Source organism: Oncorhynchus tshawytscha, linkage group LG12 (genome assembly GCF_018296145.1).
Source record: "Oncorhynchus tshawytscha isolate Ot180627B linkage group LG12, Otsh_v2.0, whole genome shotgun sequence".
NCBI classification, from domain to species: Eukaryota; Metazoa; Chordata; class Actinopteri; order Salmoniformes; family Salmonidae; genus Oncorhynchus; species Oncorhynchus tshawytscha.
Genome location: NC_056440.1, coordinates 14,768,653 through 14,787,365, shown reverse-complemented (window position 1 = coordinate 14,787,365; position 18,713 = coordinate 14,768,653). Strand labels below are relative to the sequence as shown.

General features: G+C 44.2%; 1 protein-coding gene across 1 annotated transcript in view; it reads left to right on the top strand.

Annotated features, from left to right (window-relative positions):
• The first annotated feature begins 799 nt into the window (after positions 1-799).
• LOC112262591 (PI-PLC X domain-containing protein 3) overlaps positions 800-18,713 on the top strand; it is a 59,259-nt gene continuing 41,345 nt past the window's right edge. Inside the window, exon 1 of the mRNA XM_024438217.2 lies at positions 800-1,062. Coding sequence (XP_024293985.1) covers positions 960-1,062 — 103 coding nt within the window. The 5' untranslated portion in view covers positions 800-959. The remainder of the gene's footprint in view (positions 1,063-18,713) is intronic.

The window sequence follows — 18,713 nt, the reverse complement described above, 5'->3', positions numbered from 1 at the left end:
TCAAAGAGAATATAGATATTGTATCATCAACCGGGAAAAAATTACAATTGTTGCGAATATGTTGTGAAACAGTCGGTAGCACATCAAGGGTACACATGTCTAAATATAAGGCGAAGTAGATGTATAATTTAGCCTATTTAGACAAAACATATGTTTTTGAGTGAGGTCTCTTTTAAACTCTGGCCTGGTGTCAAAATATGTCCAATGTTATGCATATATTCAGTGCTTGACTTGGACTGAAATATGTATCATTCTGGGTGCCGGACCTGTTTATATTGAGGTGCAGGAGCTCCACAATACTTTTGAGCTGATATTTTAAAAGAGCTCAAACAGTAGACATGTTGTGGTGCCGGTACTCCGCTCAGGTGAGCTCATCCCCAAGTCAAAAAAACTGCATTTATTCAAGTAAAAATGTACAAATCCATACAAGCGAGAAGGTAACATCAATCGGTTAACGTGTCTTATTCCCAAGGCGCTTCTCCAGAAAGCGCTGGTGTCGGGAAAGCAGATTTGATGAATTCAGCACCACAGGAGTGGACAGCGGCGCTATACACGGACGGGCAAACACAAAGCCATGGATGCCGTACTTGTAGTGGAGAGCAGGAGAGCCATTCGCGGTTTCAACCAGAATGGGACATAGAACTAATTATTTAATTAAGTCAACTGGCGATTGCTGGGCCCACCCTCAATTCAATGACTTCACAGGAATATATCACTCGCTCGCCATGAGATCACCCTAAAATCACAATTATCAAAAACACAACTCTTTATCGACATATCCTATTAAACGTGTTCGATATCCACATGATCGCATTCAGGGGGTGTGGCGTGAACTCACTCCCAGGCACGCTGGTGTGCGTGTTGCGTGTGGGTGAGTAGTAAGGGGAGCGAGCGCTGCATAGAGAAAGCGCACTCAACGCTCGCGCAGACAAGAGAGTGGGAATATAGTGCGCGGTGGCATGGCTTCCTCTCACGGGAAAAGCGAACCCAGGTTCGCCGACTGGATGGCAAATTTACCGGAGAGCATGCACAGCATCCCGCTCACCAACCTGGCCATTCCTGGTAAGAGTCCCATCTTAGCTTTCACGGCTGCGTAAAGGTGCGCATTGAAGTGTTGGAAATGTGTATTGTTGATCTTGCAGTGAAGTCATTTAGGCTTCTTCCATAGATTAGACATTTTACGTTATAGTCATTTAGCAGACGCTCTTAGCCAGAGCGACTTACAGGAGCAAGTAGGGTAAAGTGCCTTGCCTAAGGGCACATCAGAGTTTTCACCTAGTCCGCTCGGGATTCGAACCAGCGACCTTGCAGTTACTGGTTCTGTTAACGCTGCCGCCCGGTCCAGATATTTCTTGTTGTGTTATTTGTCTATCTACGACAGAAATATTGAATTGTAGAACTGACTGTGAAGTCCGTGACCTAGCCGGTGACCTCTTCAGACTAATAAACGAGACAGAATTGTCAAATTCCATACAAAGGGTTGTTTCGTTCTCACAAAAGTCGTAGGCTATAGCCTACAGTAGTCTCTCAAAACCACGTTGGAGAGTTGGCACTTGTTGCGTTAATGCGAGAGTTATGTGTAAGGGCAACACTATCTTCAAACGAATAGGATACAGTTGAGCTGCTTGGGCTCGATATGCTATGCCAAAGGCTGAGCCGTGTGTCGCGGTCTATCGGCTTGATTAAAATCAAATGTGTCCTTGAGGGAGGGGTATGAATGATCTTACTAAAAGCTTGCTAATACAAGTTAATACATTAAAATGTCATTTCAACTAGTGGCCCGTTGTGCTCCTTTTAAATATGTTTTAATGTATAACTGAAATCGTCCCCTTTTTTGGTAGGATATAGCAGGTTATATGTCAATGTGATCTTTGGCAGTGCGTAGGCTGTTAGCCCAAACGGGGCATAACAGGGTTCATTGCATTGCAACCATGATAGCCTATGTACTGCTCATGAGTAGCCTACGTCACATAATATTACGTTATAGTGTTATTTAAGTGTTTTGGGTTTATTTATTTGTAGGGATCTCTAAATCTCCATTAAAAATGTTTTTATCTGGTCAATCTCCTGTCTTTGCAGACTGTAGACATCCTTGACCCATTCAAAGACCTTCATCCTTTCCGTCCTTGAGGAAACCAGTGATCTGACATAATCAGACTGCATATTGTCAAACGTTAAAAGCAAACCTTCCATATGCCTGCACCCTGCCTAGTTTATAGACTACATTACCAAAAGTATGTGGACACCTGCTCATCAAAAACATCTCATTCCAAAATCATAGGCATTAATATGGAGATGCTCCCCACTTACGCTGCTATAACAGCCCAGTAATCTGTGAAGGCTTTCCACTCGATGTTGGAACATTGCAGCAGGGACTTGCTTCCATTCAGTCAAAAGATCATTAGTGAGGTCGGCGTTCCAATTCATCCCTAAGGTGTTTGATGGAGGTAAAGTCAGGGTTCTTTGCAGGCCAGTCAAGTTCTTTCACATGATCTCGACAAACCATTTCCGCTTGCACCTTGCTTTGTGCATGGGGGCATTGACATGCTGAAACAGGGAAGGGCCTTTCCTGAACTGTTGCCACAAAGTTGGAAGCACATAATTGTCTAGAATGTCATTTAATGCTGTAGCGTTAAGATTTCTCTTCTATTGAACTAAGGGGCCTAGCCCGAACCATGAAAAACAGCCCCAGATCATTATTCCTCCTCCACCTAGCTTTTGGCGCTATGCATTTGGGCAGGTACCGTTCTCCTAGCATCCACCAAACCCAGATTTGTTTGTCGGACTGCCAGATGGTGAAGCATGATTCATCACTGCAGAGAATGCATTTCCACTGCTCCAGACTCCAATGGCAGCAAGCTTTACACCAGTCCAGCCAACCCTTGGCATTGCGCATGGTGAACTTAGGCTTGTGTGCGGCTACTCGGCCATGGAAAACCATTTCACAAAGCTCCCGATGAACAGTTGTTGTGCTGATGTTGCTTCGAGGCAGTTTTGAACTCTGTATTTGTATTTATTAGGATCCCCATTAGCTGCTGCCAAGGCAGCAGCTACTCTTCCTGGTGTCCAAACATATTAAAGCACTTACATTACATATAAAACAAATGATAAAACAGTGCAGTGTGTGTCTATAGTGATTGCATGGCTGTGTGCTCGATTTTATACATCTGTCAGTAATGGGTGTGGCTGAAATAGCCGAATCCACTAATTTGAAGGGTGTCCACATACTTCTGTTTTATATAGTGTATCTCAGATCCTCTGCGATCCCTTCTAGGAAGACAGGATAGAAACAAGATGGAAGGAAAGAAGTATGTTTCAAGTGTTGTAATGGACCATTGTCTTGGCATTAGCATCCAAAAGTGCTGCCAGCTGTTTAGAGGTTTCGACCAATCATGCGGCAGGTCTCCTGAGACTGCAGCTCTGATTGGCTGTCTGGATTAAGACCCAATTCACTGATTTCACTCCTTTTGTGGAATGGCCAATCAACATTCTGAAAATTCTAGTGATTAGCTTCACTTATCATACACTGGCACACACACGCAGGCAGGCGGAGAGTATTGGCGTTCACTTAAAATGTATACCAAACAATAACCATTGATTTCAAAGTTTAACAAACTCTATGCACAAGGACTACTTTTAGCAATGTACACTGAACATAAACAAAACACATTTACTGGAATAAGTGTGCAGATGCAAAGTTTGGAATTTCTGGAAAATCTCGCTCAGTTTTGTCATTTTCCAAAAATGAAATATAAATATCTGCTCCGAATGAAGAGTCAACGACGACCGCAGAAAGAATGGGTTGTCAACTATGATATGACACATTGATATACAAAAACGTGAAGTGGATTTACACCTGTTAAAACCTCTTATGAATCATACCCTTTTCAATTTTCACCTAGAATGAAATACCCAAATCTAACGGCTTGTAACTCAGGACCTGAAGTAGGGATATGCATATTCTTGATACCATTTGAAAGGAAACACTTTGAAGTTATTGGAATGGTGAAATTAATGTAGTTGAATATAACACATTTAGATCTGGTAAAAGATCATATAAACAATGCATGTTTTTCTGTTTATTTATTTTTTTGTTCCATTTTGAAATGCAAGAGAGAGGCCATATAATCAGAGGAGTCAAGGCGGAATTTAGATTTTGGCGACAAGATGCGGCAGTGTGCAAAGTTTCAGATTGATCCAGTGAAACATTCCATTACTACACTATATTTTGTGTCAAGTCTGCCAAGAGTTTTTCCAAATGAGCGGAATTGATACTGTTTCAAGTACATAACTATAGAGAACATAAATGCTATGGTAATAAAAAAAATAAGTTTACACACTCCCAGGAATGTCCTACATGATAGATAATTAGCTTCCCTACAGAAAATACACTACCCTTCACACATCTAGATGGCTGGGCGGTGGCGACGGGCAAGAGAGGGCAGGGGTTCAAACTGTAGAACCCAGTTCCTACAATGCAAGGATGACATCATTTGAGGGCAAAAATAAGAATGGCATACTAGACATGGCTTTTATGAGTCGTTTTCCCGATCAGAAATGATATTGACATGAGGTGAGAAGAAACGTGTATATCTGGGAAATAAACATATCAATAATGATGATGTAACGGTTCTCTTCTATCTTCTCCTCTGACGAAGAGGTGGAACAAGGATCGGACCAAAATGCAGCGTGTAGATTGCGATCCATGTTTAATCAACAAAACGTAAACACGAATCAATACAAACACTACAAAACAAATAAACGTAACGAAAACCGAAACAGCCTATACTTGTGTCAACTAACACAGCGACAGGAACGAAGACACTAAGGACAATCACCCACGACAAACTCAAAGAATATGGCTGCCTAAATATGGTTCCCAATCAGAGACAACGATAAACACCTGCCTCTGATTGAGAACCACTCCAGACAGCCATAGACTTTGCTAGATACCCCACTAAGCTACAATCCCAATACCAACACCAAAACCCCAAGACAAAACACACCACAATACAAAAACCCCATGCCACACCCTGGCCTGACCCAATACATGAAGTAAAACACAAAATACTTAGACCAGGGCGTGACAGAACCCCCCTCCCCTAAGGTGCGGACTCCCGAACGCACCTCAAAACAATAGGGATGGTCCGGGTGGGCGTCTGTCCATGGTGGCGGCTCCGGCGTGGGACGTGGACCCCACTCAGTCAATGTCTTAGTCCCCTCTCCTCGCGTCCCTGGATAGTCCACCCTCGCCGCCGACCATGGCCTAGTAGTCCTCACCCAGAACCCCACTGGACTGAGGAGCAGATCGGGACTGAAGGACAGCTCGGGAGTGAGGGGAAGCTCGGGAGTGAGGGGAAGCTCGGGAGTGAGGGGAAGCCCTGGAGTGAGGGGAAGCTCGGGCAGGTTGATCCTGGACTTTACCAGATCCTGGCCGACTGGCGGATCCTGGCCGACTGGCGGATCCTGGCCGACTGGCGGATCCTGGCCGACTGGCGGATCCTGGCCGACTGGCGGATCCTGGCCGACTGGCGGATCCTGGCCGACTGGCGGATCTGGCCGACTGGCGGATTCTGGAAGAGTCTGGCCGACTGGCGGATTCTGGAAGAGTCTGGCCGACTGGCGGATTCTGGAAGAGTCTGGCCGACTGGCGGATTCTGGAAGAGTCTGGCCGACTGGCGGATTCTGGAAGAGTCTGGCCGACTGGCGGATTCTGGAAGAGTCTGGCCGACTGGCGGATTCTGGAAGAGTCTGGCCGACTGGCGGATTCTGGAAGAGTCTGGCCGACTGGCGGATTCTGGAAGAGTCTGGCCGACTGGCGGATTCTGGAAGAGTCTGGCCGACTGGCGGATTCTGGAAGAGTCTGGCCGACTGGCGGATTCTGGAAGAGTCTGGCCGACTGGCGGATTCTGGAAGAGTCTGGCCGACTGGCGGATTCTGGAAGAGTCTGGCCGACTGGCGGATTCTGGAAGAGTCTGGCCGACTGGCGGATTCTGGAAGAGTCTGGCCGACTGGCGGATTCTGGAAGAGTCTGGCCGACTGGCGGATTCTGGAAGAGTCTGGCCGACTGGCGGATTCTGGAAGAGTCTGGCCGACTGGCGGATTCTGGAAGAGTCTGGCCGACTGGCGGATTCTGGAAGAGTCTGGCCGACTGGCGGATTCTGGAAGAGTCTGGCCGACTGGCGGATTCTGGAAGAGTCTGGCCGACTGGCGGATTCTGGAAGAGTCTGGCCGACTGGCGGATTCTGGAAGAGTCTGGCCGACTGGCGGATTCTGGAAGAGTCTGGCCGACTGGCTGGAAGATTCTGGAAGAGTCTGGCCGACTGGCGGATTCTGGAAGAGTCTGGAAGAGTCTGGCGGATTCTGGAAGAGTCTGGCGGATTCTGGAAGAGTCTGGCGGATTCTGGAAGACTGGCGGATTCTGGAAGAGTCTGGCGGATTCTGGAAGAGTCTGGCGACTGGCGGATTCTGGAAGAGTCTGGCTGACTGGCGGATTCTGGAAGAGTCTGGCCGACTGGCGGATTCTGGAAGAGTCTGGCCGATTCTGGCGGATTCTGGAAGAGTCTGGCCGACTGGCGGATTCTGGAAGAGTCTGGCCGACTGGCGGATTCTGGAAGAGTCTGGCTGACTGGATTCTGGAAGATTCTGGAAGATTCTGGAAGAGTCTGGCGGATTCTGGAAGAGTCTGGAAGAGTCTGGCGGATTCTGGAAGAGTCTGGCCGACTGGCGGATTCTGGTCTGGCTGACTGGCGGATTCTGGAAGACTGGCGGATTCTGGCCGACTGGCGGATTCTGGAAGAGTCTGGCGGATTCTGGAAGAGCCGACTGGCGGATTCTGGAAGAGTCTGGCCGACTGGCGGATTCTGGAAGAGTCTGGCTGACTGGCGGATTCTGGAAGAGTCTGGCTGACTGGCGGATTCTGGAAGAGTCTGGCCGACTGGCGGATTCTGGAAGAGTCTGGCCGACTGGCGGATTCTGGAAGAGTCTGGCTGACTGGCGGATTCTGGAAGAGTCTGGCTGACTGGCGGATTCTGCAAGAGTCTGGCTGACTGGCGGATTCTGCAAGAGTCTGGCTGACTGGCGGATTCTGCAAGAGTCTGGCTGACTGGCGGATTCTGGAAGAGTCTGGCTGACGGATCTGGCGGCTTCTTACAGACTGGCAGCTCTGGCGGCTCCTTGCAGACTGGCAGCTCCTTGCAGGCTGGCTGCTCCATGCAGACTGGCAGCTTATGACAAACAACTTTGTCAAAAAGACTTGACCATGATAACTGATCATCCAATATTATATCTAGATGTTTAGCTTGCTCAATGGTCACCCTTCATACACAACTCCAGTTGAGGTGTAGATCTTAGCATTTTTAACCAAATACAATGCTTTTAGATTTATTTAAGACCCGTTTTTATTACGAATCACCCATCATCCACACACACAGTCATTCTAGCTTTGTGTAAGACCAGTTGCAAATCATTTGTAAAAATAGAGAAGAGCAATGGTCCAAGGCTACTGCCCTGAGGGACACCGCACTGTACATAGTGGTTCCTCTTTTTTAAAAGTTGAGAACACCGCGGGACTTAGAGGTACCCAGCGTCCTGGCTTCATTGCTCCAGACCACCGCAAGGGGAAGTTAGAGCACTCATTATGCCTTTGGGGTCCCAAGGTTTTTATATGACCAATCATATCGAGTGTTTCCGATGACGAATTTGTCGCGAGACACTCATCCCTGGTGACTTTCTTCAGCAAAGATGGCTGACAAAACATTACGGTGGTGGCAAATGCAAGTCATTATGTCATAACGAGTCAAGCAAAACATTTACAATTGAGAGGAATATGTTAGTTAATGTAGAGACGAACGATTGTGCATTTTTTGTGCATTTTTTTTGTCATAAAGTAAATTTATGAAAATCGCTATTTAGCAAGTTAGTTTACTAGCTAACATTAGCCAGCTAACTAGCTGGTGTTATGACATGAGTGACTTTGTCATTCGTGTTTAATGTTTTAGGAATTCCTTAGAGAACCAGCACACCAGGCTATCGTCTTGTGAAACAGTGGATGTAAAGAATCTAGCCAGCTAAAGTATTTACTGCAAATTGAATATACAATTGTGTTAGCTTGCCTTGCTTATATTTGCCATGCAATACATCTGAAGTAACATAGCTAGCTAACTATTTATTTGCTTATTGTGTAGTGGAGGATAGAAATAACTGTATGCCTATGGATGTGTAAATGGCTACAGTATGTAGCCGATCTGTTTATGGACCCTAAAACGTCTGTTATGAATGTTAGTTCAGAACCTATGAACCTCAGCTATCATAGTTGTTGTATTGAGTCTGAATGGCATTAATGAAGCCTATGGATTGAGTATAATAACTTTTAAGGTTGCAAGTCCTATATACATGCGTGGTAATAACTACACTACATTAGATCCCCACATTGTAGCCTGTACATTGAATATATTCACTGATCAGGTACTCTTCCTTGGCAAATAAAGGTGTGGTTCAGGTATTTGTATTTATTATGGATCCCCACTTCCTGGGGTCCTGCAAAATTCAGGCAGTTATACAATTTAAAGAACATTACAATACATTCACAGATTACTCAACACAATGTGTGCCTTCAGGCCCCTACTCCACAACTACCACATATATGCAGTATTAAATCCGTGTGTATGCATGTCTGTGCCAATGTTTGCGTTGCTTCACAGTCCCCGCTGTTCCATAAGGTGTTTTTAAAAAATTTATCTTTTAAAAAAATCTAATTTTACTGCTTGATGTGGAATAGAGTTCCATGTAGTCATGGCTCTATTTAGTACAGTGTGCCTCCCATAGTCTGTTCTGGACTTGGGGTCTGTGAAGAGACGTCTTGCAGGGTATGCATGGGTGCCAGTTGTTTAGACAGACAGCTCTGTGCATTCAACATCTCAATACCTCTCACAAATAAAAGTAGTGATGAAGTCAATCTCTCCTCCACTTTCAGCCAGGAGAGATTGACATGCATATTATTAATATTTGCTCTCTGTGTCCATCCAAGGGCCAGCCATGCTGCTGTGTTCTGAGCCAATTGCAATTTTCCCTATTCCCTAATTTCCCTAGTCCCTATTTGTGACACCTGAACACACGACTGAACAATAATCCAGGTCCATCAAAACTAGGGCCTGTAGGACCTGCCTTGTTGTTAGTGCTTTATTGTATAGACTTCTTCTCCCCATCCTAGCTACTACTGCATCAATATATTTTGACCATGACAATTTACAATATATAGTTACTCCAAGCAGTTTAATCAACTCAACTTGCTCAATTACCACATTATTTATTACAAGACTTAGTTGAGGTCTAGGTTTTAGTGAGCGTTTTGTTCCAAATACAATGCTTTTAGTTTTAGAAATATTCAGGGCTTAATTATTCCTTGCCACCCACTCTGAAACTAACTGCTGCTCTTTGTTGAGTGTTGATGTAGTAGCCGACGTGTGTTGTGTCTTTACTATGGATTAAATGATAATGCATGCTATTTTATGAAATCAATTCTGTGTAATTAATATTACCTGATTAAAGTAATCATGTAAATGTAATTAACAAGGAAGTCCGAGCACCACGGTAGAATGTTTATAGAGCTGTTGTCTTCCCGAATGAACTCTTAAAGACCTGGTAATATTTTATATCAATAGCAGTCAATTATTAATCATCACCTTATTCAGTCTCTACCAATAATTTTACAACATTCAGTGTGTGTGTGGCCTCCACGTGCCTGTATGACCTCCCTCCAACGCCTGGCCATGCTCCTGATGAGGTGGCATATGGTCTCCTGAGGGATCTCCTCCCAGACCTGGACTAAAGCATCCGCCAACTCCTGGACAGTCTGTGGTGCAACGTGGCGTTGGTGGATGGAGCGAGACATGATGTCCCAGATGTGCTCAATTGGAATCATGTCTGGGGAACGGGCGGGCCAGTCCATAGCATCAATGCATTCCTCTTTCAGGAACTGCTGACACACTCCAGCCACATGAGGTCTAGCATTGTCTTGCATTAGGAGGAACCCAGGGCCAACCGCACCAGCATATGGTCTCACAAGGGGTCTGAGGATCTCATCTCGGTACCTAATGGCAGTCAGGCTACCTCTGGCGAGCACATGGAGGGCTGTGCGGCCCCCCAAGAAATTGCCACCCCACACCATGACTAACCCACTGCCAAACCGGTCATGCTGGAGGATGTTGCAGAACGTTCTCCACGGCGTCTCCAGACTGTCACGTGCTCAGTGTGAACTTGCTTTCATCTGTGAAGAGCACAGGGCGCCAGTGGCGAATTTGCCAATCTTGGTGTTCTCTGGCAAATTAAAAACGTCCTGCACGGTGTTGGGCTGTAAGTACAACCCCCACCTGTGGACGTCGGGCCCTCTTACTACCCCCATGGAGTCTGTGTCTGACCGTTTGAGCAGACACATGCACATTTGTGGCCTGCTGGAGGTCATTTTGCAGGCCTCTGGCAGTGCTCTTCCTGCTCCTCCTTGCACAAAGGCGGAGGTAGCGGTCCTGCTGCTGGGTTGTTGCCCTCCTACGGCCTCCTCCACGTCTCCTGATGTACTGGCCTGTCTCCTGGTAGCGCCTCCATGCTCTGGACACTTCGCTGACAGACACAGCAAACCTTCTTGCCACAGCTCGCATTGATGTGCCATCCTGGATGAGCTGCACTACCAGAGCCACTTGTGTGGGTTGTGGACTCCGTCTCATGCTACCACTAGAGCGAAAGCACCGCCAGCATTCAAAAGTGACCAAAACATCAGCCAGGAAGCATAGGAACTGAGAAGTGGTCTGTGGTCCCCACCTGCAGAACCACTCCTTTATTGGGGGTGTCTTGCTAATTGCCTATAATTTCCAACTGTTGTCTATTCCATTTGCACAACAGCATGTGATATTTATTGTCAATCAGTGTTGCTTCCTAAGTGGACAGTTTGATTTCACAGAATTGTGATTGACTTGGAGTGCCATTGTGTTGTTTAAGTGTTCCCTTAATTTTTTTGAGCAGTGTATATTTACTCTGAGCTGCGCTTTGATCAATTGGTCAAAGATGAAAGGCTGGGTTGCCCAGCAGAGATGCCCCTTGAATAATATTTCTGTCATCGTGTGGTAGAACGGATACGTTGTAGTACCCTGTCATCGTGTGGTAGAACGGATACGTTGTAGTACCCTGTCGTTCTAAAGAGATTGTCCGTCCTTGCCTAGTCCACGCACTTTTACAGCTGCTGCTGATAACTTGATGTCTTGGATGTATCACTTCTTTAGTGAATAAGAGTTCAAAGTTCATACCAAACTCAGCAAAAAAACTGCCCTTTTTCAGGATCCTGTCTGTCAAAGATATTTGGATTTTTACGAATTAACTTCACAGATCTTCATTGTAAAGGGTTTAAACACCGTTTCCCATGCTTGTTCAATTAACCATAAATCATTTATGATCATGCACCTGTGGAACGGTCGTCAACCCTTTCACACCTACCATCCCAAGGGTGTGATCGTTCTACAGTGGTCCCTGAAGCGTACGATCACACCCGTGTGATTAGAATGCTTATTTAGAACGGCCAGTTTCAAATGAGGCAGCAATCAGCATTTGAGCTGGTGCCACTTTTTTTCAGAAACTATTTACACAAACTGTCCTTACAAAGTTAGGTCCAGAATGTGAGAAGTTTATTTTTGGATGCAAGGTTCAGATATTCACAGAAGTATCTACAGCATAACACAATCATCTAAACTGGAAAAATGTAGGCTACATTTGTCCTAGCGCTAACTGAGGAAAGATTGACGCAACACAAGCGGTCATATTTTCTAACTCTCGGCTGACATAAAATACAATATGAATTAGCTAATAGCAATTACTATTTTATAATTAATCACAGGTGAGCTCATCACTGATCGAAATAATTGAGTAAAACACTTTCTAGAAATCGAAAATAATCCGCCGATGATTAGTTTTAGCGCGCAGCCATAATTTTTTTTCCTCACAGAAACCTAAGAAGACCAGATGCGTTTGGTCTGTTTATAATATGCATGTTATGGGTGTGTCGTCTACCATCATTCACATTCCACCATTCACTTCCTGAATTCTCAAAAAAAAAAAGTAAGGACTTATAGATGACCTGGAGCCAGTGGGTCTGGCGACAGATATGTAGTGAGGGCCAGCCGACAAGAGCATACAGGGCACAGTGGTTGGTGGTATACGGGGCTTTGGTGACAAAGCGGATGGCATAGACTGCATCCAGTTTGCTGAGTAGAGTGTTGGAGGTTGTTTTGTGAATGACATCGCTGAAGTCGATGATCAGTAGGATAGTCAGTTTAACAAGGTTATGTTTGGCAGCGTGAGTGGAGGCTTGGTTGCGAAATAGCAAGCCAGTTCTAGATGTAATTTTGGAATGGAGATGCTTAATATGAGTCTGAAATGAGAGTTTACAGTCTAGTCAGACACCTAGAATATGTGGAGAACTACAAATACCTAAGTCCGAACCGTCCAAAGTAGTGATGCTAGTCGGGCGGACGGGTGTGGGCAGCGATCGGTTGAAAGCATGCATTTAGTTTTACTTGCATTTAAGAGCAGTTGGAGACCACGGAAGGAGTGTTGTATGGCGTTGAAGCTAGTTTGGACGTTTGTTAACAGTGTCCAAAGGATGGCCAGATATATACAGAATGATGTTGTCTGTGTAGAGTTGGATCAAGGAATCACCAGCAGCAAGAGCGACATCATTGATATATGCAGAGAAAAGAGTCGCCCGAGAGGAACCCTGTAGTAGCCCCATAATAGACTGCCAGAGGTCCGGACAACAGGCCTTCCGATTTGACACACTGAACTCTCTCAGAAGTCGTTAGTGAAGCAGGCGAGGCAGTCATTAGAGAAATCAAGTCTATTGAGTCAGCCGATAAGAATGCAGTGATTGACAGAGTCGAAAGCCTTGGTCAGGTCGACGAATACGGCTACACAGTATTGTCTTATCGATGGCAGTTATGATATCGTTCAGGACCTTGAGCGTGGCTGAGGTGCACCCGTGACTACCTCGGAAACCGGATTGCATAGTGGAGAAGGTACGGTGGGATTGAAAATGGTCAGGGATCTGTTTGAAGACTTTAGAAAGGCAGGGCAGGATGGTGATTGGTCTGTAACAGTTTGGGTCTAGAGTGTCACCCCCTTTTAAGAGGGGGATGACCGCAGCAGCTGTCCAATCTTTAGGAATCTCGGATGATACGAAAGAAGTTGAACAGACTAGTAAAAGGGGTTGCAGCAATGGCGGCGGATACTTTTAGAAAGAGAGGGTCCAGATTGTCTAGCCCAGCTGATTTGTACAGGTCCAGGTTTTGCAGCTCTTTCAGAACATCTGCTATCTGGATTTGGGTGAAGGAGAAGCTGGGGAGGCTTGCGCAAGTAGCTGTAGGGGGTGTAGAGCTGTTGGCCGGGGTTGGGGTAGCCAGTTGAAAGCATGGCCACTTGTAGAGAAATGCTTATTGGAATTCTCGAATATCATGGATTTATCGGTAGTGACAGTGTTTCCTAGCCTCAGTGCAGTGGGAAGCTGGGAGGAGGTGCTCTTATTCTCCATGGACTTTACAGTGTCCCAAAACCTTTTTGAGTTAGAGCTACAGTGTGCAAATTTCATAATCAGTACAACCTTCAAAAAAGTATTTTACACACATACTATGTGCCCATTACAATCTATGCATGATTTATCACCGGTACCTGAAAGACGTGAATAAAACAGTAAATATATAAATAATTACCCCACAAAACATTTTCTGATTGTGATCTATTGATAGAAATGGTGCGGGCAGTCAATCATGTAACCTCACTCTGAGCCATTCAGTGTTGTTGTTAATGTATGTAGCTAGTGAGCTAAGCTGTAGAATTAGCAATGTCTTGAAAAAGGAGATGACTCAAATGTGTAAATTCTGGAGATTTTTAAAAATTCTAACTGAGTCTGAAAGTCAGGAAGTGAGGCGTTCTGACAGTGAGGCGCTGCCCCCCAGCCGTTAAGGACCCCTTGTCCACTGACAACGTCCCAGTTCCCTTTGAAGATGCTGGTGGTGATGGAGGCAGACGGACAGTGAATGAAGTGAAGGAGTTCTGTGGTAGCTGGAAGGCTGCTATCCATTTCACCCCTCCTGGCCCTGCTGTTTGCTTTGAGTCCCAGTCTGGAGTGCAACACCCCTTTCCATTTCCATCTGAGGCAGAGTGCTTCAAGTTGTTTCTGACAGAGGAGCTGGTGGGAGACATAGCAGACACCAATCACTATGCCTTGGAGCTACAGGAGAAGAGAGTCAGGAGTAGGGGGAACCACAATTTAGTGAAATGTACACCTTCCTGGTGACAGTCCTTTTCATAGGGATAGTAAAGAACTCCCTAAGAGAATATTGGAGCTCCTATGTTTGCAGCTCCACCATCTTTTCCCAAGGCTGCTTCCTAGTTCTGCTGCGACGACTGCATTTCATCAACAATGCTACTGCCATCCTAAATGACCCGTTATACAAAATAAGAAATGCCAACAGCTGGCAGTAAAATGGCATGACAAACAAAACATCCATGTCATCTCCACTGTCCATACAGCAACCATGTCTGCCACCAGGAAAGTGGACCACATGAGGGGAGAGAGAGAAACCAGACTGTGTGCTTGACTATAACCTCAAGATGGGGGCAGTGGATAATGTGGACATGATAAACAGCTTTGTGGAATGCACATAGAAAACAACCAAGTGGTATAAGAAGATATTGTTACATTTTTCTAGGATAGCTTCAAAATACAACAAGCCAATACTTCTCTGATGCAAATAGCATTGTTTTACAGATCTAATAGAGGAATGTAGCTAGCTACATAAGCACGATTGAATATAACACTATAAAGGTTATGAAATGAGTAACATTACCTTGTGTCCGCGGTTATAAGGAATATACACTAATATTACGTTACAGTAGAAACGACAACACGACATGCAGAAACTATTATAACGTAATAAGGCACATACTTCGATAGAAACGCACACATTTCCAAAGTTATTATTGGTAACGAAAACAACTATGACTGCGATGCAGGCAACAGACAGAAAATGTGCCTGTGTGTGAAGGATGGGAGATGAGCAAATTTGTGTAAGTGCTGTGCTTGCTGAGTGTCCTTCCCTCTAAGCATGCTGAAATCCTGTCAGTTTGTTCACTGTGAAATAGCATTGTATCTGGTCAAACACTATTTTTTCCAGAAGTTTACTAAGGGTTGGTAACCGGCTGATTGGTCGGCTATTTGAGCCAGTGAAGGGTGTTTTACTATTCTTGGGTAGCGGAATGAATTTAGCTCCCCTCTAGGCCTGAGGGCACATGCTCTCTAGTAGACTTAAATTGAAGATGTGTCAAATAGGAGTGGCAACATCATCTGCTATTATCCTCAGTCATTTTCCATCCAGATTGTCAGACCCCGTTGACTTGTTATTGTTGACAGACAATACTTTTTTCACCTCTTCCACACTGACTTTACGGAATTCAAAACAATGTTTGTCTTTCATAATTTGGTCCGATATACTTGAATGTGTAGTGTCAGCGTTTGTAGCTGGCATGTCATGGTTAAGTTTGCTAATCTTCCCAATGAATAAATCATTAAAGTAGTTTGCAATATCAGTGGGCTTTGTGATGAACGAGCCATCTGATTCAATGAATGAAAAAAAAAAGATTTCCCCCCCCCAAAAAATCATTTTAAGGTGCTCCAAAGCTTTTTACTATCATTCTTTATGTAACTTATATTTGTTTCATTAGTGTAGTTTATTTTTATTTAGTCACAAGATTTCTTAATTTGCAGTACGTTTGCCAATCAGTTGGGCCGCCAGACTTAATTGCCATACCTTTTTGCCTCATCCCTCTCAACCATACCATTTTTCAATTCCTCATCAATCCAAGGGGATTTAACAGTTTTTAGTCATTTTCTTAATGGGTGTGTGCTTATTAGTAACTGGAATAAGTCGTTTCATAAATGTGTCAAGTGCAGCGTCTGGTTGCTCCTCATTGCACACCACAGACCAGCAGCGTCTGGTTGGTCATCATTACACACCACAGACCAGCAAATATTCTTCACATCATCAACACATGAATCACTACAAATGATCAATGCATGTTGATGACTTCATTCCTGTGCTGTTTGTAACTAGCCTGGTAGGTTGATTGATAACTGGTTACAGTTTGAAGTTTATTTCTGAGTGGGCAGCTTGATGATAGCCAGTCAATATTAAATCACCCAGAAAATATAATATATGTGATATCATTAAGCATTTCACACATACAGTATATTATCCATATACTGACTGTTAGCACTTGGTGGTCTATAGCAGCTTATCACAAGAATGGGCTTTAGGTGAGGCAGATGAACCTGTAGCCATATTGCTTCAACAGTATTTAACATTGGATCGTCTCTAAGCTTTACAGGAATGTGGTTCTGAATATAGACAGCAAAACCACCACCGTTGGCATTTCTGTCTTTTCGGTAGATGTTATAACCATGGGAGGCAGGTAGCCTAGTGGTTAGCGCGTTGGACTAGTAACCAGAAGCTTGCAAAATCAAATCCCAGAACCGACAATGTGAAAATCTGTTGTTCTGCCCCTGAACAATGCGGTTAACCCACTGTTCCTAGGTCGTCATTGAAAATAAAAAAATTCTTACCTGACTTGCCTAGTTAAAGGTAATATATATATTGCTACCACTGTATCATCAAAGATATCTAAATGAGTTTCAGCAATAGTCAAAATTTCAATGTCATCTGTTACAAGCAAGTTATTGACTCCATGGACCTTGTTTCTTAGGCTACAAAAGTTAATATGGGCTATTTTTAGCACTTTTATGGGTTGCTTGATTGATAAGCTTCACAGTAAAGCATTAAAATCAGAGGTAGACTTACTCATGTTATTTACATTGGAGCTGATAGTGCAGGGTGAGCTGCATAAAATGGTCTTCCTACTATTGCACACCGCCTCAGTGCTAACAGTGTAACTCCGGTTTATAGGCTCATGATTACTGCATACAATAGCTGTAGGATAAAACAGATGTACACTATTCAGTGCAATTAGGGGTACTTAAATTACTTACATTGTTTGCCAATGCCCCTAAAATGATGTACATTGAGAAGGTGCAGCAGCGCCTCTTCAACCTCAGGAGGCTGAAGTAATTCGGCTTGTCACCAAAAGCACTCACAAACTTCTACAGATGCACAATCGAGAGCATCCTGGCGGGCTGTATCACCGCCTGGTACGGCAACTGCTCCGCCCACAACCATAAGGCTCTCCAGAGGGTAGTGAGGTCTGCACAACGCATCACCGGGGGCAAACTACCTGCCCTCCAGGACACCTACACCACCCTATGTTACAGGAAGGCCATAAAGATCATCAAGGACAACAACCACCCGAGCCACTGCCTGTTCACCCCGCTATCATCCAGAAGGCGAGATCAGTACAGGTGCATCAAAGCTGGGACCGAGAGACTGAAAAACAGCTTCTATCTCAAGGCCATCAGACTGTTAAACAGCCACCACTAACATTGAGTGGCTGCTGCCAACACACTGACTCAACTCCAGCCACTTTAATAATGGGAATTGATGGGAAATGATGTAAAATATATCACTAGCCACTTGAAACAATGCTACCTAATATAATGTTTACATACCCTACATTATTCATCTCATATGTATACGTATAAACTGTACTCTATATCATCTACTGCATCCTTATGTAATACATGTATCACTAGCCACTTTAACTATGCCACTTTGTTTACATACTCATCTCATGTATATACTGTACTCGATACCATCTACTGTATCTTGCCTATGCTGCTCTGTACCATCACTCATTCATATATCTTTATGTACATATTCTTTATCCCCTTACACTGTGTATAAGACAGTAGTTTTTTTTTGGAATTGTTAGTTAGATTACTTGTTGGATTATTACTGCATTGTCGGAACTAGAAGCACAAGCATTTTGCTACACTCACATTAACATCTGCTAACCATGTGTATGTGACAAATAAAATTTGATTTGATGCAGCATTATGATGACTCATTGTCACAATGGTAGGGATTAACTGAGCTGGTCTTGGATCATTTACCAGTCATTGTTTCAACGCAGCCTTGAAATGCATGGATAGAGTCTAGAAGCCAAGATGATTTGGATGCACTCCGTCAATCTTGTACTGTATCTTCTGTTTCCAGAAGGTGTCAAAATGATCAATAAACATGACTCCAGCAGAGCTACAGTAGTCTTTTAGCCAGATGTGTAATGCCAGAAGTCTGCTGATTATTTCACACCCGCGGCCCAACGATGAATAACGGACGTTATTTTTCAGTCCTATCCAATACCAGGTGTATCACACTCCATTTGAATGACGCTCTGTCTGCATGTATGTATTACAATTATACATTTCAACAGTGTTTACCACTCCTGCACCTGGGACATCAATGATTACACATTGTAACTATGCAATAGACTAGAAACATGATTTAAGTAAAGACTGATTTGTAGTTCATTTATACAGAAATATACCTATGCATATCTAACTCCCTTCATCTGCATTAATCTGAGGACACAGGATATGTGTAGTATTTCAGTGACACACATTCTTCACTGGTTGAAATTAAGTAACACTTTATTGAAAGTTCATTATCCAGGTGTTATAAATACATAATAGATGCATTATAAATATTATAATTGTAATATAACAT